General features: G+C 34.9%; 3 protein-coding genes across 5 annotated transcripts in view; 1 reads left to right on the forward strand and 2 right to left on the reverse strand.

Annotated features, from left to right (window-relative positions):
• The window catches only part of ldd (lipid droplet defective), a 29540-nt gene extending 19296 nt beyond the window's left edge, over positions 1-10244 (reverse strand). For 2 of the 3 annotated variants that reach the window (XM_086907001.1, XM_086906999.1), the window contains exons 1-18: positions 9582-10244; positions 5705-5791; positions 5382-5605; positions 5119-5261; positions 4899-5029; positions 4427-4812; positions 4024-4335; positions 3669-3927; positions 3387-3584; positions 3105-3319; positions 2790-3000; positions 2318-2697; positions 1940-2222; positions 1655-1849; positions 1356-1573; positions 1098-1282; positions 499-1019; positions 56-436 (exon numbers count right to left, since the gene is read on the reverse strand). In XM_086907001.1, the coding sequence (XP_086763127.1) occupies positions 56-436; positions 499-1019; positions 1098-1282; positions 1356-1573; positions 1655-1849; positions 1940-2222; positions 2318-2697; positions 2790-3000; positions 3105-3319; positions 3387-3584; positions 3669-3927; positions 4024-4335; positions 4427-4812; positions 4899-5029; positions 5119-5261; positions 5382-5605; positions 5705-5767 (4305 nt within the window). In that variant the 5' untranslated portion in view covers positions 5768-5791; positions 9582-10244. Of the gene's footprint in view, positions 1-55; positions 437-498; positions 1020-1097; positions 1283-1355; positions 1574-1654; positions 1850-1939; positions 2223-2317; positions 2698-2789; positions 3001-3104; positions 3320-3386; positions 3585-3668; positions 3928-4023; positions 4336-4426; positions 4813-4898; positions 5030-5118; positions 5262-5381; positions 5606-5704; positions 5792-8383; positions 8509-9581 lie in introns of those variants that run through there. The other variant, XM_086907000.1, reaches the window with a different exon arrangement.
• An 8220-nt stretch (positions 10245-18464) lies between these two features.
• vermilion (Tryptophan 2,3-dioxygenase vermilion) lies at positions 18465-22528 on the forward strand. The gene is made up of 7 exons (XM_003696784.4): positions 18465-18754; positions 18973-19127; positions 19323-19531; positions 20927-21286; positions 21364-21613; positions 21700-21793; positions 21889-22528. Exons 1-7 carry the CDS (start codon positions 18726-18728, stop codon positions 22025-22027), a joined length of 1236 nt encoding a protein of 411 aa, XP_003696832.2. The 5' UTR covers positions 18465-18725; the 3' UTR covers positions 22028-22528.
• On the reverse strand, positions 21795-24872 carry LOC100865928 (cathepsin O). Its single transcript, XM_003696783.4, has 7 exons — positions 24534-24872; positions 23959-24097; positions 23554-23783; positions 23329-23477; positions 23201-23251; positions 22551-22819; positions 21795-22482 (listed from the first exon to the last, which is right to left on the reverse strand). Exons 1-7 carry the CDS (start codon positions 24813-24815, stop codon positions 22445-22447), a joined length of 1158 nt encoding a protein of 385 aa, XP_003696831.4. The 5' UTR covers positions 24816-24872; the 3' UTR covers positions 21795-22444.
• Between the last annotated feature and the right edge of the window lie 94 nt (positions 24873-24966).

A 24966-nucleotide genomic window follows, 5' to 3' on the forward strand; every position in this document is an offset into this window, starting at 1 on the left:
TAACGAAAAGGTGTGCGTATATATCGCATTTCTACGATTTTCCAGCTCTACTCACGTAATATTCCGCGCTGGTGGTGCTCCTCAACAATTGGTAAGGGTCGAACGAGCATATTTCCTTTATGAATCGAGTCCTGTTAGGGGTGGACCAGTAGCTGGAGTTAAATCGAAAATTGCACATTGTTTTCCTCACATCCCCGTAACCCATTAAACCGCCTGTAGTCGCGTTCAGGGTGCTAAGGGTGGCCACCAAAGTGATCGTTTCCTCGGGATGATTGTCGAGGATTCTCAACAATTGGCGCCCGTCACCGCTCTCCACGAAGTCCCATATGTCGATCTCGCCGTTCCTCGAGTTAATACTTTTTATAGCATTCGTCACGTGCTCCAAAACCTCGGCGATCCCTTCCACGAGCAGCTTGTAATTGCTCTTTTTTACGTCCTGAAAAGAATCGCGAATAAAAATATATATATAAAATTGGAGAAACGCAACGATCGATTCACCTTGCGAACGTTATCGTCGATATATTCCAGAATCTCCTTCAATTTCCGAAGCGTGGTCGATAGATATTGCGTGGAAAACGGCGCCTCGAATACCATCTCCTTCTTATCTCGAATCATCTTCCAAACATCGGACGCGAAATCGTACGCGTCACCGATCACGGTGGTCACGTAAGAATTGTATCTGTTGGCAGACTTTTTCCACGCAAGCGCCTCGTTCATGTACAAATCGGTGTAAACGTTGAAGTTATCCGGATTAAGATCGCAGGTGAATCTCTCCAAGACTCTGTACTCCATGGGGGTGAGGCCGATTATGGAGTCGGACCACCACTCGAACAATTTGGAACAAGTGATCGCCGTGTCCTCCATCTCCGATTTCGTTATACGATTATACACTTCTGGATCCGTCAATCCGTAGATGATCGAGGCCAAAATGTAGGGCAGTTTCTTGTAATAGATCGAAATGGCTGTGCTGCTGTCGAATCCTATCAAGGGGAGCAAGCTCACGGTTGGAGATTGCAAAACTGGAAGCAAAGCAAAGCAAGAAATAAACGAACGAGATATTTCGTTTTTAAGAAATCATCCGTTTCGAAATGATTTACCGTCGTGCAAAATTCCGCTCGCTGTCCTCGCTGTATTGTGAACAACGTGCGCGATATATTTGGCTAAAATGAGAACGCGATTTTCGACCGAGACGTTCGAATTCCAAACCTCGCTGGCTGAAAGAGAGCTTTGAAACGCCGCCACCGTCTTGTCCAATTCCAGATCAACGTAGTCCAGGATGCCTCTAAACAAATTGAACAAATTAACACTACAAAAACTTTTCTCTTCCCCTCTTTTCTATCGATGATTCCTCCAACCTGGAATCGTTTTTCATGTCTGGCCACCTCTTGTCGAATATGCTCTTAACCCCGGGCACGAGAAACTCCAAATCGTCCCAGAAAGTCGGCTGCTCCACGAGAACAACCTTTTTCACGTCGTTGACCAGATCGTCCAGCTTCTTGGCCAATTGACGAAATTTTATGTAACCCGAAGTCCAATTGAAAGGCGGGGAACGTATCGTGTCGTCGTTCTGAAACTGGAAACGTACGCGAAAAGGTTGTCGACCTACGTGCAAAAATCCAACGCAACAAAGATTCCGTTCGATAAAGATACTCGCTATTTTCTTCGCCCTCGTCAACACCGGTTGTTCCCTCCATTCTTGAATAAACAAAGTTGGATTGCACGATATCCTCTCGATCTCTCTTATTATCTCACGGGTGCCGGATCGCAGTTCCATCGCGGCACCGACGCTTTCCCTTTGTATGCACGGCCATTGTTCCTCCCGCGATTTGTAATCGTCCAGAATTGATATCTGGGCGAGAAGAAAGGAGATTCGAGAGGAAAATTTCATTGAGTGGCTTATAATATAATAAACGAAGCGATGGAAAAAAAAAAGACTTACGAGATGGATGGGTTTCATGGTTATGATGTCGACCACATCGAGAACCAGAGGGGACAAATTTTGCAGGATGGCCGTTAAAAGAATTTCCGTCTGCGGCATGTCCTCCAGCACTTGGGAGAGTTTCACCAGATTCCCGTTCCTCTGAATTTGATCGACGATCTTCTCCACGTTGTCAAAGATGACCGTGGACGCCCACGCGATCGCGTGCATCTCCTTCCATCCGCCTTTCGCGCGGAAAAGAGGGCTCTCCATCAGGTTGAAGAATTTGCAGATCAAACCTACGCTGCAGAGAGATATAACGTGTCACCGAAGTAAATATCTGCAATTTGAGAATGGAGAACGGAGGGAAAGGAGAGGGGCGTTATTGCCATCGCGTACCTCATCTCGAATACGTCTTTGACGCCGATATCAATCGTCCAGGACGTTTGAAAATCTTCTTTCAACTTTTCCAACCGAGCCAAATCGTAATCCGCGTCCTCTTGGTGGACCAACGTGTCGATGTAACGATAAATCTCGACAATCCTCGCGTTGAAATCGGTCCAATTGAACGACTCTCTGTCCCTGTAACGAATCTCCTCCCTGCTCTTGATCTTCGTCACGTTTAATTCCAAGTCGGTTTGCACGGATTCCGAGATGCGACAGACGAGCCCCTTCAACACCGTCCGATTCGAATCTTTCGGAAAATTCAATAAATCCGGTGGGTGAGGATCGGTGCAGTAGCTCCTCGTGAAATTGTCGTATTCCAAAATTTTCAAAGCCTGCGAAAGAAAAGGGGAGAAGAGAGTTCGCTCGCCGATGTAAACAGCGTTAAAAAGAAAAAAAAAGAATTGGAATATCGAGTATCACCGACCTTGTCTTTATCCGTTACGGTTAAGTAGAACGACTCGATCAGTTGCATCTTCCTCCGTCTAACCTCCTCGATCCAACTCGTAGGATTCTCCTTTAAATCTTGAAGAATTATCTCGGCGAGTATGTCCATCTTCTCCAGATCGGATTCAATGGTCACGTAAGATAGACTGCGCGATCCAATCATTTTCGCTATGCTCAAGTGGATCCCTAGGCTGAAGAGAGAGAGAGAGAGAGAGGATGGTGAGCGGCTCTTACGCTCTCGTTTCGTTATTCTCGCGAGAACGGGAAGAAAGAGATATAATCTATGATCGCTCACATGTTCAATCTCGCTTGTGGCTGAGTCTCCTCGAAAGTCTCGCGCCACCTTTGGCTAAATTTGAAAACGGTCCAGTCGGGATTCGATCTTTTCGGCGATTTCAGATACGAGACCAATTTTTTCGTGTTGGCCACGAGGGAAGTCAAGTTTGATCTCTCGACCGTGACTACTTTGTGGAACGCCATATTGACGACCGTGTACAAAGAATCGTCCACCTACAACGAGAACGTTCGAGAACGTCGAGGCACGTTTCTCAAAAAATTATTTCCATCGAACGCTTACTATGCTCTCAAAGTTTCTCAACTCCAAACTTCCGTATACGTCCGAGATAAACTTCTTCCCCGTATCGCTGCACAGCAGTTCCTCGATGTGTCTAGATTCGTTTTTACCGTGTTTCAAGAGATCGAAAATTTCGTTCAGCGTCTCCTCCTGACAAAAGAACTCCTCGGGACTCGTGCGCTTAACTTCGTTCACGAATTTCTGGAAAATGGGCGCAACAATAGGCGTTTGATCCAAGGCGATCTATCCGAGCGAAATTAGATTTCGAAAGGAAAGGAAGCGAACCTCTAAGAAATTTAATCTGGAGAACGACTTGACGAACGTTCGATAAAAATTTGGATCGACGTTCGTCAACAATTTTTGCACCGTGTCCCTGTGACGTTTCGTGGAGATATCGTAAATTCTTCGTTGAACGTCCTCGTGAACGATGGCTGCTTGGTACAACATTCTCACGATCGAGTTCATGGAGGACAAGATGTAGCTCAACGTGGCCAAGACGTTGTCCGATAAAAAATCCCTGACCCCGTCCAATATCTCGGTCGGACTGCAAAGAAAAATCGATACTTTTGAAAAAAAAAAAAAGAAAAAAAAAGAAAAAAGTATCGTTTCGAGGAGGAAGGAAACGGAAGGAAAATCTCACAGTTGGATGTCGTCGGTGTGACGGTCCAAAATCTTTTGCGTCAGTCTGGCGCCATCGTGCAAAACGGCTACGCTCAAATCCAAAATTTGAGTGAGATTCTCGGTGTTGGCCACGTCCAACGCGGATCGAATCGTGTTGGACAAACGTTGCGCTATCGTGAAAAAAGTCTCGGTGGACTCGACGGTTCGATCCTCGGCCATGCCCTTCGCCAGCTCCAGTAACTTTTGCAATCTCAAGAACATCGGGCGCACGGTGGACCAATCGCGTTCCTTCGAGAATAACGGGTCCAAAATTCGAAGCGATTTATTCACGCTAGAATTAGATTGGAAAATCACGTGTTATTTCTCGCAACGATAATAATAAAAAAATTTCGCCCGAAATTTTCTCGATCGAAATCACTCACAAAGTCAGATCGATCTGTTTGAACGTGACGTTCTTGAACAAGGTTATCATCTTTGGCATCCATTGCCGTATCTTCAAGTACGATGGGATATACTTGTCCACGGTGTGAAGATCGAGGATCGTTTCGACCGCTCTCTTCAAGTCCTCGAAAAAATCGTAATCGCGAAATTTCGCCATTACCCGGTCAACCATCTCCAACAAGCCGAAGAAATCAAGGTGCTTGGCTAAATTCTCGAGTATGTTGGGTATCATGCTCGAGTCGATCCCGCAAAGTATCTTGGAAATCTGCCCGTAGTCCTCGTCCCTCGGCAGAATCAGATACTTCTTTAAACTTTCCGAGGAGCAGATCACCCCGTCGATATTGGACGAACCGAACGCCTCGATCAGCTGAAAATCGACCAACGTTCGATCAGACGATCGTCGTTTCGAATCGATCGAAACTCGCAACCGAGAGACGGATATAATATACTGACGTATAGCAATTTTATGGACGAGTCGAACAATTGGTCGATCAATCCCTCCCGGGCGTACGGCATCTGAAGCCTGAGAAGATTCTTGATTTCCTGCTGGTTGTGGAACAGATCGCCCAACCGAACGCCCCGATCTGGATCGACAAATTCGACAGAAGAAATTCGTTGTAAACTCGACGGTAATTCGCGAAAGTAAACGAGGTTGTTGAGGTGTTACTCGTACCGAACAGCGCTTTGATTTCCGGCCTGGTGAGTATCTGCGCCATTGATTTGAGGAGTTGGATGCTGTTCGGCAACGTATCGATCGCGGAAAGAATCGTTTTGTTGCCAAGCATGGGCTGCAGCTCAGCCACCAGTGGACCTAGACTGGATCGTCGAAAATAAAATTCTCCAATGCGTGAAAAATTTTTGAGTGAGAGGAAAGAAAAGAATTATATCGATACAAGGGAAAAAAAAAAAAAAAAAAAATTATCGTTGAAGACTAACGTGGCGTTTTTGTAAGAAGGAACTTCTTCGTATTCCGATAAGGGATCGCAGGGGTTTCCAATGCTGCAAATGAAGCTCTGAACGAACGGGAGCAGCCCGTTCTGCGGCATCGACCTCGCAGGAAATTGGCAAGTTGGATAGTATTTCGGATCCACATTGTCGCGAATCGTGTAGAGGATCATGAACACTGCCACCGGCCATACGAATACCAGAGCCAGTATGCCCTAAACATCCAAGTTTTCGTTCATGCGCTTTTAACCAAAACGAGATTTCCTACTCTAAACAATTTCGAACGAGTCTCGTTCCAAGCTTGACACAATTACCGGTTGACGTTTCCGGACGACGTAATTCTTCCATAAGAGAAGCCCGATCTGGTCGACCCTCATTTTCCACGCGAGAACGGTGTAGATCTGAAAAAAAAGATACGATATTTCAATATATACATATTTTTGTTAATCGAAAGTTTCTTTGAAGATATTTTCGAAGCAAGCAGATTCCGTTTTATAAATTATTTTCCAAAAAATCGATACAACGTCTCAAATAAAGATGGCCTCGACGCTCGAGTCCAGAAGTTTTATTTCGCGATGTATAATCTGATCGTCGTATATCCGAAAATATTGCGGCTTTGTCGTCTCTCTCATTCAAAGCGCTTTGTTCGCCGAATAATAAGAAAAGGGAGATTCGTTGGAACAGGTTTTCCGGCTTACGTGGCCGACTTTCGAGGGAGGGAGGGAGGGAGGGAATTTCGAAAACGTCAGGTGGAAAAAGATCGATGACGAGAAGCACTCGGAAAAGCGAAGCCGCGATCCATAAATCAAGATTGAACGAGGGAAACCGATCGTTGATATATAGTCGGGAGGGCAGAACAAATATTTGAAGAGCGTAACAAGAGCGTGTGCGCGGATACACCGGCAACCGGAAATGCGCTTCACTCTGTCGCGTGCTGCTCCGGGATCTATTGCGGGGAAACGGAACAATGAACCGCGCGGATTGCTTTTCTCCTACCAAGAACGAAAGTCGATCACTCGACTACGTACGGTGTCCTATCGATAATCCGACGATATCGATACACGGGACCAAAACCTTTATTTCCGGCCCCGTACAAACGAGTTTCTGGCTACACGGCCAACTGAGGGGGGGAGGGAAGAGAACATACATACGCCCGTGTATTTCTAATTTCCAGCGAGTAAATTACCGGTTGTACGTTAAACGGGGATTTAAATCGCGCCCCTCTTTGAAAACGAAACGAAATAATTTCCTTTTTTTTTTTTTTTTTTTTTTTTCCTCCTTTGATATCAAAGCTCTTGAAATTGATCGGATTGCGTTCGTTTATTCGACGCGTACACGGTTCATTTTCTATCAGTTTCTACGTATAATAGCAGCGCGGAATCGAGATAAAAATGGCTGATTTATCTGTCAATTTTCCTCGAAATTAAGGGGAGGAGGGGGATAGAGAGAGAGGTTTGTATCGGTTTCAATTAGGAGATTGAAGCGTGGAATCGGCCAATAAAGCCTATTTATCCATCGATTTCTCTTCCGTTCCAACGATTATTCGAGCGCGAATCGCGACGAGATTAAAGTCGGCGACGATCGATTAATAAATTTGCGCGAGGATGCTTCTCTCGATACGATGCGATTCGCACTCTCCGATCGTCGAATCGAGTAGCGTGCCTTGAACACGGACAGGAGGCTGTTCCACTCGTTCCCATACCCATCATTATTCCAATTCAAGAAGATGCGAGAAGTAATTATTGATTCGAAAATACACCGTTTCCGCTTTGTGATTCGCGTAATCGCGGATGCGTTTGCGTAAATTCTTGGAACCTTGTCGAACGAAGCAACAAAGAAAAATGGATGAGGGGAATAAAAATTTGAAAAAAAAAGAAAAAAAAAAAAAAGGAAAGAAAGAAATGTCGATTCTGTCGTTGATTTCTCGTGACGTAGAATCGTGCACAAGTTTGAAGCGAAACCAAAGTTCTCCGCATTTCGTGATAGCGCAATAAAAAATATGAATATACATAACGGAGTCGTTAGATAAATTGAATAAAAATTTTCATGACGCTATCTGGCACACTCGTGGCCGTGAATTAAATTTTTTTACTGTGCTCGCTTGTGTTGTGAGTTATAAGTCGTAATCTATTACATACATTCATGATTTATTTCGAGGTTTTTCATTTATTATTTTCTAATTGGAAATATCCTTTCCTTTTACTAATAATCCTCGCACGTTAATCCTCTTACTTACAACAACGAGCAGATTAACTAACTAGCATTGGAAAATAGATACGATTATTATTTATTCAATAATGGCCTGATTATCCGATCCGCGAAATATCGAAAGATTTTGTGATAAATGTGCCTGATAAAAGTCTCTTCGACTTTACTCGAGGAATACTCGAGAGAATATCGCTTGGTTATTTCAATTGTGCCAATAAGATGATAATACATGCCAATGGAATACACGAGTCTATTCATCTTTTTTAATAAGTCGTTTAATCAAATTAAGCATTCGCCGCATTATATCAATCTTTGCGTTACACGCATTATCTCTATCTCGTCTATTCCGCTAATAAATAATAATAATAATAATAATAATAATAATAAAAAAGAAACTCGTTCGAAGGAAGGCATTCCAGTAGAAGGATGGTTTCATTCATTAACGCGTCACAGATTGTGTGCACTTTCACTGCGTTTGTAAATTATGCCAACCAGCTACGCTGCATGAGCGAAACACGCGAGAGAGAGAGAGAGAGAGAGAAAGAGAGAGAGAGAGAGAGAGAGAAAGAGAGAGAGAGAGTGAGAGATCATTTAGAGAGTATTTTTTTGCAACGATGATGAAAATGTCTACTGGTATAATAAGAATCTCCGGTTTTTCTTCCCTCAAACAGTAACGAGAAGGAAATCTCATTTCCAAGAGGCATTCTCCCGTATAATCTTGTTATTATCCTTGCATTCTTGGTAATTATAAAAAATCAAAGTTGGTGAAATGAAAAAAAACGTACCGTTTCTATCCTCTTTCTTCGCTATATTATCTATAAGGGCAGTAACGTTCTTTTAGTGCGAACCACTGTTTCCTCGAACGAGGTTAACCGAAATAAGGAAAGATTCAAGAATAAAATACGCGCATTCATCTCCTTCTAAACGAGGAAAATCTAAAGACACGCGATTATTATTAATAAGCGTTATTCTCCTCCGATTCGTTCCCCTCCCTCTTCCTTCTCAGCCACACTTGACAACCCAACATTTACCTCGTGACGTAATTTCAATTTGAAAATCATCGCTGTCAACTTTATCGATATTATCAAGATCTTCACGATCATTAAGAATTACGCGCAATTAACGAGAAAACAGTGATTATTTCGCTTTTTTTTTTTTTTTTTTTGCGATACCTAGAAATGCTAATTTCTTCAAAATTCTCTCTAACGTAATAACAATTATAAATACATCGTACGCAATAATTGCGAGAAGAGGAAAATCTTCGATACGATTCGAAATGGATCGTCGCTTCGATTCGAAATTGTTGATCGTTTCGATCAACAAAGTGCAATTTAAAAGTAACAACAACGCCACTCCTCTTGGAAATAATCTAAACGGATTACGGCAAAAGGTAACGTAGCCGGTCGAACAAGTTTCCCGATGCCATTACCATGCGTACACTTTGAGAGGATGAAGGGCGAGGAGGAAGGGGGAAAAAATCTCAAAAAGATCGTTTACATCTCTTCCCACGTTCAGTCGCAACGAGAATAAGCGGATTGAAAATTTTCAGTATACAGTCGAAAGGAGGAAAAGAGCCGAGTCGGAAGGAAATGGTCGAATTTGTTTTCTTCTCTCTCTCTCTCTCTCCTCGATAAATAAAATTGTGACGCGTGTAAAATACTAAAAACCTCGTTAACGCGAACAAGGATCGAATGAAGGAAGCGAGAAATCGATGATTTCGACGCGAAATGTTGAAGAAGTAGGGAGGGGGATTCGAGGGATTTGAAGAGAGAAAACACGTTTGGTGGACGCGGCATGAAAACAAACCGTTCAGCCAGACCTCGTTCGACCGTTTTGAATTTCAATCCGATGTTTCGCATTTCACGTTATGCCGCGTAATTGATGAACGAAGGCGAATCAGGGTTCCGAGGTTCGGAACGAATCGGTAAACAATACAAACACCTATAGCGCAACGAAACACACAAATCGCGTTTTCCTACTTACGTTCTCCACTCGGTAAATCGTCCCCCCTCCCGATTCGATGGATCGACGGTTGCCTCGTGGAACAAAGACCGACGCTACACGCTGCTTGTAATAATATCACTCGAGCTTCATCGATCTGACGGAATCGCGAACACGTGAAACCGCAGTCACCAACACTGCGCGTTGCAACCGTAGTAAGTACCCGTCGAGTAGTAATCGTCGTCGAACGCGGGAAAAAGAAGAGGAGGAGGAGGAGGAGAAGAAGGAGGAAGAAGAAAAAGAAAGAAAACAAGAACGTCGTCGCACCGATCACGACTGATGATCCCACGATGATCGCTTCTCGCTCGATCGAAAGACTTGGCGAAATGCTGCGTCAAGGACGGATCGTCGCGTCGAGAGAAGACGTTCTCGCGACACCCCGAAGGTGTCTCATTACGATTCGTGCGATTTACACGGAGGAATGGGAGATGTTGTTTTGGGAAATTTCGTCGAGGCTTGCCTCCAATGAAAACGCGCACCAAACGAAAGGGAACTCGTCCCGACCTGTTCCCTCGATCCACGATCTTTCTCGCTCTCGCTATCTCGCTCGTCGTCGCGAAAGAGAAACACACCGGGCTCGCGTTTATGCACACTTGTACGACAACGGTCGGAGGCCGACTGTTGCCACCACCGTGATCCACGACCACGTGGACCTCACCAATGCCTCAACATCCGCTCGTGAATATGTATTTATAGGCTTGTACACAACGACGCGATTGTACGCGTGTGTTTCTCACCCGGGAATAGTCCCCTCTTCAACTTTGTCCGTTCCTCTTCCTTTTCTCTTCCTTCCCTTTTGCGCAATTTCGGGCCCGATCTTTCGCTCGAATAAAACCGGATAAATCCTTCCCAAAATCGATCGATCTCTTGTTTTTCCCCAACCACGAGTTTTCCTCTCCTACTCTTCCTTCTTCTTTAATTTCACGCGTCCATCCTTGAACGAGAGATATAATCGAGATCTTAATACGGCCCGTAACATATCGTGATTCAACTTCCGAAGGAGCGAAGAAAAAGAGGAGGAGAGTAGCTACGAAATTTTCAAACATACGATCGATAATAGTATTTTCGTTTGTTTATCGCGTATATATCCGCGATTGACAAGATATATTCTCGAAACACAGTGTGGGATCCACTGTGGAAGTTCCGCCAGCTCGAAGGGAGATTTTTCGAATGAAATTGAAATTGAAATTCTTCGACGCGAAGAACCTTGACACGAAGCGTGAAGGTTCGATCACTATCGAAATTTTCACATTTGACGCAACACAATGTCCCGATACCCATAATAATTCCGTTTAAAATTCAAACGATGTATTTAAAATAACATTATTTTTCGGCGCAATTATTCGAGAAACGTATTCTAACTCGATGGTTCGTATTCGAAAACGTATTACGATTGAATAAGTATCGCGTAAGTATTTTAATACGCGATTTAAAATTGCTCTGGTATAATTTCTACGAATATTATCTACGAATATTTGTATAATTATAGGATGGTAATGATTTAACCGTCGAATTTGTATATAGCAAATAGATCGAGGCTTGAGACAAACAGGTCGATCGGTTGATCCCGTTGTATTGAAATGTTCGAGCCAATCGTGCGCGACGAGTTATCATTGTCATTATCGAAACTCATCCTCTCTCGTCGATCGTGCGATTGTTTCAATTATTAATTAGTATCAATTAACGTTATTCGAGAACATTATTAAAATAAACGAATGCGAAATGGCGAAATTATCGAGCTATTTGATATATTCGAGAGGATGGAAAACACGCGAATTGAAATTTATGCATTATCATGAAAATAAATATTTTGCTCGAACATACAGGAAACAGTTCTTTTTTTTTTTTTTTTTTTTTTTTTTTCATTCTTCTACCTTGATAAATAATGTATTGTATCCTAAGAGATGCATATTTAGAATTAGAGAGGATGCTATGACGAGATATGCAATTATCATCGTACAACTTAGGAACGCGATAAAAACGATTCCAAGTATTGAAATCAAATCCCTTGTATACTCTGCGAAACTTTATAAATACATATATTCGATTACCTGTAATAAACAGTTCTATTTTAGTTACCGATAAAATAATTATAGGAGCAATCTAACGATCCATCCAAAAGGGAAGAAAATTTTACGAAACGAAGAAAAAAATTTACGAATATGAAACGATTTATAATAGGAAAAGCAACGATAAATTATTCTTGTCGTTGAAACTTAAGATCAATTGAAATTGAACTTAAAACGTATTCGAATTTCGCGAAAATTCATATAATTCTAATCTGCAATTCTATCTATTATATTCAACGCTCGAGCTTGTTATATGTAAATTTCACGATTGAAGTTAATTATCTCCTCCTCGATGAAAAGGCACAAATAAATTGTTGTTCAAGATCTCAATCACAAGAATCGAAGACTTTTAAGAGTAAAATGATAAACGAGTCGTTCGAGATGATACTTACCAAGTCTTTTTTGTCCTTGAAAGAATCTCTCCTTCTTTCCTTTCATATTTATCACGATGTTTTCCAGTTATACCCGTTACCAATTACTGCATCTCAAAGATTGCAATGAACGTTGTATCGCGTACGTACGAAAAACTGACTTCTTTCCGTGAACAATTGTGTAAACCAATCCTTCCGGAAAACGATTCAAGAGAATCTTTTCTTTCCTCCTTCGAGCGGAAATGGATGAAAAGGGAAAAACGATAGATCGATGGAAAAAAAATATATAAAAACAAAAACAACGAATTAAAAAAACGTTGCTCGGGCAAAGATTTAAAAGCGTCCCGAGTGATCGAAAGTGTTTTTGCCCCAGGTCGGTTCAGGTAGGCAGAGATAATTTTAAGGAGGATAGAAAGAGAGAGAGAGAGAGAAAAATAAGCAAACGTATTTTGACGTTCTCGCAGCTTGAAGAGAAATAAACGGCTCAAAGACGAGTCCTTCGCTTCGTAAATAAACCTGCGTTTCGATGGAACAGTTTAACAGTACCTGGAACCGAAACCGAACACTCTAGATGCACCTCTCTTTTTCTTTCTTCTTTTTAAACCCTAAAGGACTGAATCCTGAAGAAATATTCCTTTTTCTTCTTCTCTCTTATCCTTTATCAACCACCAGGTGGTAATCCTATTAAAGGACACGAGGGGAGAGAATAGCGGATAGCGAATGTAACCGAGTCGAAAATCCTATTCTCCTGTATTTTTTTCAAGCCTAGACCGAATCTATAAATATACGAAACGCTTGGTATTTAAAAAACGAGCCAAAAAACGCGAACCTGTCCGACCAGGGCTCGGCCTCCGCGTCTTATTTCGTGGAAATCGAGAATGCCGGACTGCGTACGCGTTGCATTATATCGACCTGGTATCGGATGATGCGGCTACGTCAGAAAATAAAGAAATTATTACGTGAATACACGTGGGAGAGAATCCAATAGGAAAAAGAACAGAATGGACGATCTGTTTTTATCGCTACAATGGTATCGAGAGTTATTTAAATATAAAAGTATGATGTAATAAGAGTATCGATTACGATTCTGATAAATGTACACGAAATAAGGAAAAATAAAGAAGTTAGAAAATCTTGGTAAATTTGCGAGAATGTGGAACGAGGAAGCGAGCGATTATTAATTAATTTACATATCGCACGTTGTTTTCCATACAATTTCTAACAATACGGGGAGAAAATACAAAATGTTCGATTTAACACGGCTATTAAGTGTTATTGCGTCTTTGCGTCGTTGAAATCTAGCTGGAAACGATACGATTTCTGTGGATGGCTCTTTCAAATAAAATTGATGCATTCGTTCTATCGATTCTTCTCGAATGTAGCAATCGAATACAAGAACTTTTTGACGAAACGCGAGAGTCTCGCGATTCACGATTATTGTAGAATCACACGTTAGACATTGTTGTACAGAAAGCAAGAAGAAGAACGTTGATTTGCGCTTATTTTTCGAGAAAGCAACGAAAAAAAAAAAAAAAAAAAATATGAAAAATATTTCATTTTTCATCCGCGAATATACTATGCGCGAAGTTTCGAATTAGTTTCGAATATCGGCGAATATGTTAGAAGAGCGTTAACTAGGAAAATTATCGATAGGTAAGAGGCATTAATTCTTCTGCAAATTGCTATTTATAAATAATGTATGCTGTATCGCGGTGTAACGAGGTGTAAGGAGAGAGAGAAAAAAAGGCACGATTGAATAAGAAACAAAAAAGAAAATAAGAAAAGTGTTTGTTCCGCGATTAAATTCAATGTCAACTATTACGCGCAAAGATTACGTGAATTAATTCAAATTTAACATGTATTTCGTGTAAATTTTTTCTTTTTTTTTTTTTTTTGATCGAAGATGATTCAACTTCCTTGTTCCTTCCTTCTCGTAATATCGAATAACAATTTTCGCAAAATTTAAGATCTTCAAAACCGATTTTTTTTCTACTTACATAGCTATTAAACGGGATGGGAAAATGAAACGTTTGGAATAATAATCGAGAGGATGGATACCATTCTCGCGGTTACGAAACCGTGTATAGGAGATTCTGATTAAACGTTTGCAATTTGTAAATTCGTTGTGTAAATATGTCCAGAGCAAACAGGACATCTCGTTTCATAATGAACACGGGTTTCATGTGAACATACAAAGGAGGTAACGTCCTTGATGATATTGTCTCGACGAAGACGAAGAACAGAAACTTCTTTATCGTTCGCGATCGTTGCTCCTTAGATATCTACGTACGTGTCGCGAATGAAATGTTTATAATGTGTATCGCTACGAATCACGAGTTGGGGAAAAAAAAAAAAAAAAAAGAAAGAAAGAAAAAATAACAATGCAAAAAAATGATACAAAAGAGGGCATATTAATCAGTGTGCAAGTTATCTACCCTTCCGGGAAGCATCTATCTGAGTGATATGCACTATATACTGACAACAGTGAAACGAAAAATTCGCTCGAGCGTTGCTGCACGCGTAATTACGAATAATGCACCGTTATTCGAAGGATTAGGCATTTTTTTTCTACGTTTCAAAAAAGGAAGGAGGGTGCAGGAGAGAAAGTCTTCAACGATATTGGAAAAATGTATAAATCATTTATTACAGATTTTTCTCTATTTAATTGTAGAGTTGAAAAAAAAAAAATTTAGCGATAGAAATTAACGATATATTAGATATATTTGAAAGAAATAGTTTGTTGAAATGATATTCAAAAAACGATATTAAGATATTGTATCTTCTTCCGGAATCCGGAAATTTCGCGTCGCCCTCCTTCCCAAACTTCGCTATTTGAATATGGATATGGATTCACATTCGCGACTTTCTAGAAAGAGAATATTCATAAAATTGTTCGTAATTCGTAAACTTATTGCGACATTTATTTTAGTAGAAATGGAATAAATTCATGGCAACTGACGACGATCGTGCAACGAATATTCGTGCAACAGTATAGGAATCACATTTTTGTTTTCCAAGAATATATTAGAGAAAATTTGATTCTCTCGATCCTTTTATCTTCTATTCTTCGAAAATTTGAAATTCTCGAAGTATATCGCTTTGTGACGCGCGATAAAAGCAAGGGAGATGAAAAAAGAAAGAAAAACGAATGGAAAGATTAATAGATTTCTAATCTTCTTTGATTTCTGTCGATAGATTTGCAGCACAAGCACCTCGAGGTATCAAACTTCTGGAATCATATTTAAATGTAGCGACTTCTTGCCTTTATTAGGTGTCGTAAAAGATACATTGAATGCTTAAGAAACTTCGTCTCGGTGATAATGCGTATGTATCCGCAGAAAAGGCGAATCGCATCAACCTCTTTTCGCATTTAATCGATCGTTTGATCAAACGCGTTCGTCCATAGTAATACCATCGATAAGAATACGTGGACCGTGTAAATGTAAAATACGCGTATTTCCTTTCTGTTTAAACATTTAAAGGATCAAATTTGCGTCGATAAAATTCTTTTGTCCAATTATGCGTTATGATAATAATAAATTTGAGAAATTTACAAATACTATCAACTCGTACTATCTCGTCTCATTGTTTGTTGTGCATTTTAATAAATAATGGTGAAAATATTTTTGGATAACATTGTTGAATAAAATAACATGAGACGAGGAAAATTTTATATGTATATGAAAGATAGACGCTTATAGACAAAACAAAAATGAATCACTTGCAATATTTTCTTTATTCATTTCTTCATTTCACGAAAAAGTTCGACGCTTGAGAAGAAGAGAGATCAATTGAACAGTGTTCGTTTCTGTAGATCTTTCGGATATAGAGAATCATCTGTCGCGTATTTCCTCGTCTAAGTAGCAAGAGATCATAGTATGCCTAAACAAAAATTAATATTAATTATTGCGTAAAGAGATAAGAGTGATTTTAAGCAATTTTTTTAAATATTCCTTATTATCTGTTCAAAACAATAAAATTGTTATCGTCATTCAACACATTGGAATGCTAAGGATTAATCTATCAAAAAAATTAAAAATAATAAGAAATTCGAATTCGATTTTAAAATAATTCGATCGAGTGAAAATAATCGAACATCTTAAGTATCTCTTCGATAGGTGCTTTGATTTTAATGTATCAATTTCGGGATATCAAACTTCAAACCCAACATCAAATCCAATCACACGTGCAACTATAAGAGTATCATGACTTAGTGAACTGATATTTCGAAAGTATAGAATGATTTTCAATATATTTTATCTTAGATGCTTTATTTTCTTCTTAAATATCAGTTGTTTCATATTTTCGCATTAAGTAACACTCGCGTAAATTTAATTATAATAAATTAAAATTATAATATGCAAAAAATTCAGAATCTCTCTCTATATAATGAGTAAAAAAAACTGCGATACGATATTTTTCCATTCCTATTGTACACTTCTTTCCATATAATATTATATGTATAAAAAAAACAATATATTTCAATAATAATTTCAAACTCATTAAAATCAATGAATTAGCATAAAACAATAAATTCGAAAAGTATCTTATTTTTTGTACGAAAGATGTATAATTCTATTTTTACTTCTAAGTACTTATTACGAAATGCTAGTTCTTGCTGAAACGGAATTTAAAGTGTTGCATCATATGATTCAAGTTAACTAGATAAACAAATCTGTACTTCTTGTTGTGTATTTTTCTTTTTCTGTTTATTCTGATGATAGTTTATTTTGTTCGGAAAATTACAAAAAATGTAAAATTGGACAATTATGTTTAAATAAACAAATAAATTAATTAAATTAAAAACATTTTATTTACAACATTATCGTTACAATAACGTAGAATTTAAAAGAGAACTTTTTCCATAACATATATATATATATTTTTATTATATAACAATTTGACAATTATCTTGCATATCACAAATGCATTATAAATTTTCGATATTCGATCATAATTAATTTAATTTAATGTATCGATAAAGTTAATTTAATTTTTTTGAATATAGATTATCGTACACTTAAAAATATTTAATGTTATCACAAAATGTCATCAAAAATCATTAAGCTGAATTCATTTTAACAAAATGATTGACTCACAATTTTCAATTGCATCACAGTTCTCGTTTTATTGGAAATAATGTGATATTTTATGCACGTTTATATTTATTTTAATAAAGTAAAATAAACAATTATATATTATAAATATCAAAGTAATTATTTTTACATATTAAAAAATTATATTAAAAATGTTACACTTGTTGCATTATTTTTGCTACGTCAATAGATTTTTTATCAATAATAGATACAATCGTTCATAATTTCGAGAGCATTCGTGACATAAAATAAATGTGTAAATGATCACAAGGGTCAGCATTATGCAATATACATTTGCAAACATGAAAACGGTCAATATTATGATTATTCATGATTGTATACATTAATAGATAACAAATGAAAAAATGAAATATTTTAAAAAATTAAAGATCACATAAAAATATTTTAATAATCTTCAGAATTATTATTTTCAGGAAAATATTACATAATCATTTTCATTAATTTTATTAAATATATAAATAATACCAATATAATAATTTATTTTTAAATTCAAAATTTGACGATCAATTGTACTACTTGCGACATCTTTCATCTTCATTATGCATCTATGATGACTAAAAGATATAGCGATTTTATCACTATCTATTTTATCGACAGATAAAAAATGATGCAAGAAAAGAGAAAATGGAAGAAATAAATAGAAAATTGAAGATTATTTGTTACAATTGATATTATTACTCTAGCTTTCTTATATAATCGTATAAATAAATATTGTAATATTAAAAATATTATTACGTTCGGATTCTAAACTTTGCCCTAATATAATTGAAAAAAATATCACTTCCACGACATCTATCAGTTTCTCATCAGATTAATAATTATTTTAAAAAAATAAATTGCATTTATAATTCTTGTTTCAAACAATCATACAACAATGAAATTTTAATCTCTCAAAAGATCTTATCTTGAGATAAATTTCATTCAGTTTATTTATAAAATCGCTTGTGAGTAAAATCAATTTAATTATCATTCGCGATAATTTAATGAAAAAAAAAACGTATTTATCAAAGATAAAATCTTATATATATATATATATCATTCAATAATCATTCGACAATTGATATTCTGCAATTAGAAAAATAATAGTACATATAATATTGAATCGAATTATCGATTGGAAAATTTTATTATTTCAATTTCTAGACGATTAAATTATATAAAATCCAAGTAAAATTATGTAATATAAATCTTCATAGATTATTTATAATTGCCTCGTTGAAAAACATATAAAGAAAACATAATCGTCAATCGTTCATTCATATGTTTCTCAGTCTTAGAAATAAAAGGGATAGTTTCGCAAGTCGCGGCGATCATTCAGTCGTGTCTCAACCACCTCACTAACAACATGTATCCCTTTTTGTTATTCGTCTTAATAAATGACATTTATTGAAATGTAGAAAATGTTATCTTGAAAAAGAATTTCATCTACTGTGAACAGTTAGTGTTATAATTCATTGCAACATATATTGTATTTACTCTGTGTATAATTTTAATTAAAAAATAATATACTAATTTAATTTAAATTCGAAATAAGTTTTATTTTCAAGAAAGTACAAAAACTAGAAAAAGATGGCTTGTCCCTTATCGGATAATATTGCGTAAGTAATCTTTTAAAAATATTTTCTTGTTTATTAAAATCTATATAATTCTCGATAACAATATATTCAAATGAGGAAATTTTTTATTTGTTTTTAAAATTATTATTTTTTTCATTTAAAAATAGATAAAATTAATCATTATATATATTTATTTTATATAATGATTATATATTTTAATTTATATAATTTTTATTGATAATGAGTTGATTTATGCTTAGGGAAGATCATGATCAAGAGAACGATCAATTGGCTGAAGGTATGTTATATGGTGAATACCTTCGGTTGGATAAAATTTTAACCGCACAAAGGTTACTGAGCGCTGAATATAACAAAGAAGTGCATGATGAACATCTTTTTATCGTCACTCATCAGGGTAAAAATTTTTATAAATAGAAATTTACAATATATAATAAACATGAATCATATTATATAATAGAGATTGAATCATTTCTTTCAATTTATTTTTATTACTAATGTAGTTTTAGTATATTATTCATATTTGAAATAAACAAAATATAATTTGATAAAATTATTGGTTGATCAATTATGTTTTCTCCTATTTTCATAGCATACGAACTTTGGTTCAAACAAATTATCTACGAATTAGATTCAGTCAGAGCACTTTTTAACTCCGAACCAAGCAACCGTGGCACTTTGAATGGTACTTCTAACTGTCATACTTCCATACTTCAGAAAAACAGAATCTCCGAAGTTTTAGACGAATCAAGAACTCTAGAAATTTTAAAAAGGTTAAACCGCATCGTTCTCATTTTAAAAGTAAGCAAAATTAAAATTTCGTTCTTAAAATAACTATATTACGTAAATTTTACTTAAAAAAAAAAAAAAAAAAAAAATGAATAAAAATGCACGATAAACGATAAAAATAATGGTAAATAATTTTCCCGCGTAAAGAGAACGCATCACTCGGTAATCCTATACTCTAGAAAAAAAGGCCACTGACCAGTGATCATATGTTGACAATGACAGTGATGGAAAAAATGTGAACGACCTTTAATCTCAAGCCAATTAGAATATTGAAATTTATGACAAGCGTACTTTTATCCGCGGTGCTTTAATCAAATTTCGAACATCATTGAAATCTTACGTTACATTTTTTCTATGACAAATAAAATTTATTATTAAAAAAGAAAATTCAATATTTTTGAAATATCATAATATACAATTGTCCATATTTAAAGAAACATTATTTCCATTGAACTTTTAATTTTTAATCTATTAATAAATTTTTAATCTATGAAATAACGGTAATCTTTATATTTACTAAGAAACACTGATGAAAAAAAATATTAGAAATTAATCTGTAAACTTAATCTTTAATTTTCTGTAAAAGATATATATCTATTTTAAAAAACTTCTTTAAAATTTCTTATTGTATATTTTTCATAATTTATGATCAAAAATATTTTTACATACATTATCAAATAGGTCAAGATACTTACTTAGCAACGCGACACTTATTCGTTATTATTATTTTTCTTCTTCTTATCGAAATAAGAAAAATTGTGAGAACTACAAAAATAATAGTGAGATCTAAGTAATTTAATATTGCTGGATGATATGCGACACCTTGTACCAATACATATAGATGAGTTAGGTAACAAGCTCAATGGCACTCTTTCCATGCCACAGAATCCAGGTGTGGTCATCATGTTCTCTTTTCTTGTTCTATTAAAAAAATCTTGTAGCAGGATTAAATAAGGGGGGATTTAATGCAACAATTTTATTTTTTTATGTCAATCGTATAAAAATTGTATTTTTTATTAAAAATTAAAATAAAATATTTAACTTACCAAAACAAACATTTAAATTTACAATTATTATGATAAAATTTTTATTTACTTTTGATCTCTTTTTTTTAAATCACATAATATTTAATCATATAAAGAATTAAGGAAAAAAATGATTAATTCTACATTACGCGTTACCGATTATTTCTTCCCTATGTAGTAAAGCATGAGTGTGGCAACCATATAAATGCGAATGCGGTTCTCCTTAGACTTCGTAAGATCGATTGACTGTCTATATCTAAAGACAATAATAAAACTTAAAGGATATAAATTTGGATAATGAAAAAAATGATATTAAGATATTAATATTTTTTTATTGAGAATTTAAATAATTTAAATTAATATATTTACTTATATTTTTCAGTTATTAGTGGACCAAGTGACAATTTTGGAAACTATGACACCGTTGGATTTTATGGCATTCAGAGATTATCTATGTCCAGCCTCGGGCTTTCAATCGCTACAATTTCGTTTGTTAGAGAATAAATTAGGTGTAAAACAAGAGCATAGAGTTAAGTATAATCAAAATTACACGAGAGTATTCGGAAGAGATCCAAAAGCTATTGAGGCGATTAAACGTTCAGAAGAAGAACCTAGCCTCAGTTGTCTCGTTCAAAAATGGTTAGCGAGAACACCAGGTCTTGAAACTCACAATTTCGATTTTTGGGAAAAATACAAAAGATCCGTGGAAAATCTACTCGACGAACAAGAGCAACTTGCTCGAGTAATCGTTTTTTTTCAATTTTGAATATACGAATAACTTTATTAAAAAATTGTTAATGTTTCTTATTATTTTCACAGAAATACACAAAGGAGCAACTCAGAAATTATCATTTAGCAAATGTACATTCTCGAAAAGCAGTATTCGAAACGATCTTCAATGAATCTCTTCATAATGCACTCGTATCTCGAGGAGAAAGAAGATTCGCGTATGCCGCTCTTCAAGGAGCAGTATTAATCACATTATACCGAGATGAACCAAGATTTAGTCAACCTCACCAAATTTTGAACGCATTAATGGACATTGATTCTTTAATTACTAAATGGAGGTGTAAGAAAAGAAAAATTTATTTAATTAATTTAAAAAAATTTCAAATGTATCATTATATGAATAATTTTTTTTTCTTTGTTCATTAGATAATCATGTTTTAATGGTTCAAAGAATGATTGGATCTCAACAACTCGGAACCGGAGGATCTTCAGGATATCAATATTTAAAATCAACTTTAAGGTTAGTTAAAAAAATATATTATATATTTATAGGAAATATTATAATATTATTATAATAGACACATTTCATCAATAATTTCGATTTTTCATCAATAGTGACAGGTACAAAGTATTTTTGGACTTATTCAATCTATCCACATTTTTAATACCTCGCCATATGATTCCACCATTAACGAAAGAAATGAAATCAATGTTATCTGTTTCCTACAATGGTTGGAATCCAGATGATAATTAAAACAATTTTAAATGTAAAATGGATATAAAAAGAAATGATGATTATAATTTGATAATACCTTAAACATCAGAATTAAGTAGTAAGTATTAAGATAATAATAGAAATATCGAATGCATAAATATAATATCGACAATAAATCTTTATTTTATTTCATTATAATATATATTAAAATATTTATAAAAAAATATGTAAATGACTGTATAGAGATAAATATACAGTACAATATTAACGTAAATATTCTGTCAATTGTATAACAAATATTGGAATTATAATTTAATATATATTATTATTATTATTAATATTATTGTCGTTTTTTATCTCGATTAAAGAACACATTATATAAATTTATATGCATTTTAAAATTGACATAAATATTTCTTCAAGTATTTTCATTTATATTAATGGATTATATTAATTTTAAAAAGTATCCAATGATGAGACTTGATTCGCTATACCTGTTAACAAAAAAATATTTAATATAAAAAAAATAAGCTTCTAAAATATGTATTTAAAAAATCTATACCGCATAAATTATTTCCTATTCCTATGTACATATAGCCTTTGTCTCCGAAATTTGATCCCCATGAGTTTTTTATAATATAATGTGGTACGGCAACTGATTTATCATATCCTATTATTTGTACAGCATGATTCAGATTATCAAAAGAACCATCACAATGATATTGTATTACTCCACCTAAATAGTTTTGCCATGATAAAGCATTTACTGCTGCCGCTACTGGTCCATGAGTGGCCAGTGCTATCAATAACTCATCCTCTGCATCTACGAAACTAAAATCCGTTAAATCTTTAATCTTCTTAACGGCAAATATAGCAGACGATAGATAGACCATTTCCAAATATTGATGAACAAATAAGTTAAAAATTTGAATCTACTAGAAATTTTAATCTAATTTAAATTTTTAATATAATTTAATTTCACACACAATTAGATTAATGAAAAAATAATCTAAGATTTTTATTTTTTCGTATAAATTCAATAATATCAATGCATAGATGATATGAGAATGTCAATAATTAGCTTATGTAAAGAAATCTTTAGATAATTACATTAGATATCATTCTTTTATCAATTGAATGTTTAATATTTAAAAATAATCCATCATATAAAATCATATCAATATCATATAATTATAAGTAACATTTTCTTACCTATCACACGTAAAATCTTGTATTTTTATACCAAATGCTTTATCTGTCATTCTATAAAAACGATATATATTATTTAATTCGATCCATATCTTACATATATTCAAATATAATTGTTGCGATATACTTACTTTCCAAGTTTACATGTACCCGTCATTCCTACGAGCGGATAAATAGATTCTTGAAGTATCTGAACTTTTGATACTAATAACCACGAGAGCAAACTGCATATATCTCCTCCTTCACATCCAAAATTACTATTTTTCGCACAATCAATCATCTGATCAATCAAAGAAATTAAAAAATGATATTTTCTATTTTTTATTAAATTTTAAAATATATATGAAATATCCTACTTCTTGCACGCTCAAAGAATGTAGAGTGCCATTTTTGATTGCAAACATTGATTCAATAACTTCAATAGTACTAAAAGCCCAACAAGCACCACAAGATCCTTGACTACGTACTGGAGTTATTACTCCTTTATCTCTCCAATCGAATCTTGAAGGTATACTAATTGATCTTTTCATTCGATCGGTAGATACCTGATGCTTGCGATGATACGGCGCATTTTTGTGTTTTTCTCCTAACAAATTATTTATTTATTTCTAATAAATATATGCTGTTTTATTTCTTCACGTAAATATAATTAAATTAATTACAATCTTTTTAAAATGATACATAAAAACATTTTAATTTATAAAAATTTAAAAAAATAATCATCTTTTTTCATAAGATTCTTTTTTCATTCTATTTCTTACCTCTTATTGGTAAGTCAGGTAAGAGGGTATGTAGCAAAAATTCGTCTTCCGACATATCAGAAAATTCAGTGAGTCCGTAATAAGCACTTTCTTGTGATGATCGAAGACCATTCATTCTTTCTATATGTTGCAACGATCTCTGCAATAAGGATAATATTTTTAAATCTATTAGAATTATATAAAAGAAATTAATTATTTTTTTATATAATACAAAAAATAATTTATAATATTTTATATTATGTATGTATGTTTTATTATAAGTATTATAGAGATTTCAATTTCATATTTTCTTGATATGTATCTTTAAATTTCATAATCAATTATCAATTGTATAAATATATCGAACATTATACTATCAAAACAAGCTATATATTATATCTAACTATCATATGATTTCGAAATATATTTTGGAAAATAGAATAGATAAAAATAAAAATGAAGAATATATATAACAACGCGGGAAATTTTTAAAACTATTATCTGTCAACAAGAATGAAATTTTTGAAAATAAAAATACATTGTGTGAAATTGAATTGTTTATGTAATAATTTTATGAATGATTTCTCATGGCTTACCTGAAAGCGTTTAAATCTTTCTTCGTATTCTGATGGATCATTTTTGTAAGATTTATTGTAGCGAACAACATAATTTTGAAAAAGTTTAATATCTTCATTATTATCTGGATCCACCTTAATTGGTATTGCCAAAAAACATAAACTTACAACTAATATTGTAAATGCTATTGTTTTCCACTCCATATCAAGGATAAGACATAATTCCGAAGCACAGTAAAGCAACAAATGCATACACAAGTGTATCTTCATTTCATGACTCAATAGAATATACATATATAACATTTATATAAAGATGTATCACGATATGCATGTGTGTTTTGATAGCACGAGGGACGTAAGAAGTAAATCTAATTAGTCTTGTAATGACGGTCAATATTTTTTATATTTTTCAAAAAAAAGTTTATAACAAATATAGAATTTCATAATATTTATT

The sequence above is a fragment of the Apis florea genome, unplaced genomic scaffold, assembly GCF_048593485.1.
Source record: "Apis florea isolate Af1SG1 unplaced genomic scaffold, ASM4859348v1 contig_2495_pilon, whole genome shotgun sequence".
In the NCBI taxonomy this organism is placed as follows: Eukaryota; Metazoa; Arthropoda; class Insecta; order Hymenoptera; family Apidae; genus Apis; species Apis florea.

Excerpts from the sequence above, each read along its gene's own strand:
- vermilion (XM_003696784.4), top strand. The coding sequence starts at position 18,726 with ATGGCTTGTCCCTTATCGGATAATATTGC. Across the intron at positions 18,755-18,972 it reads CCCTTATCGGATAATATTGC|GGAAGATCATGATCAAGAGA; the intron begins GTAAGTAATCTT and ends ATTTATGCTTAG. Across the intron at positions 21,794-21,888 it reads TATTTAAAATCAACTTTAAG|TGACAGGTACAAAGTATTTT; the intron begins GTTAGTTAAAAA and ends TTTCATCAATAG.
- LOC100865928 (XM_003696783.4), bottom strand. The coding sequence starts at position 24,815 with ATGTTATATATGTATATTCTATTGAGTCATGAAATGAAGATACACTTG. Across the intron at positions 23,252-23,328 it reads GGTACATGTAAACTTGGAAA|AATGACAGATAAAGCATTTG; the intron begins GTAAGTATATCG and ends TCGTTTTTATAG. Across the intron at positions 22,820-23,200 it reads CAAGATTTTACGTGTGATAG|TTTCGTAGATGCAGAGGATG; the intron begins GTAAGAAAATGT and ends AACGGATTTTAG.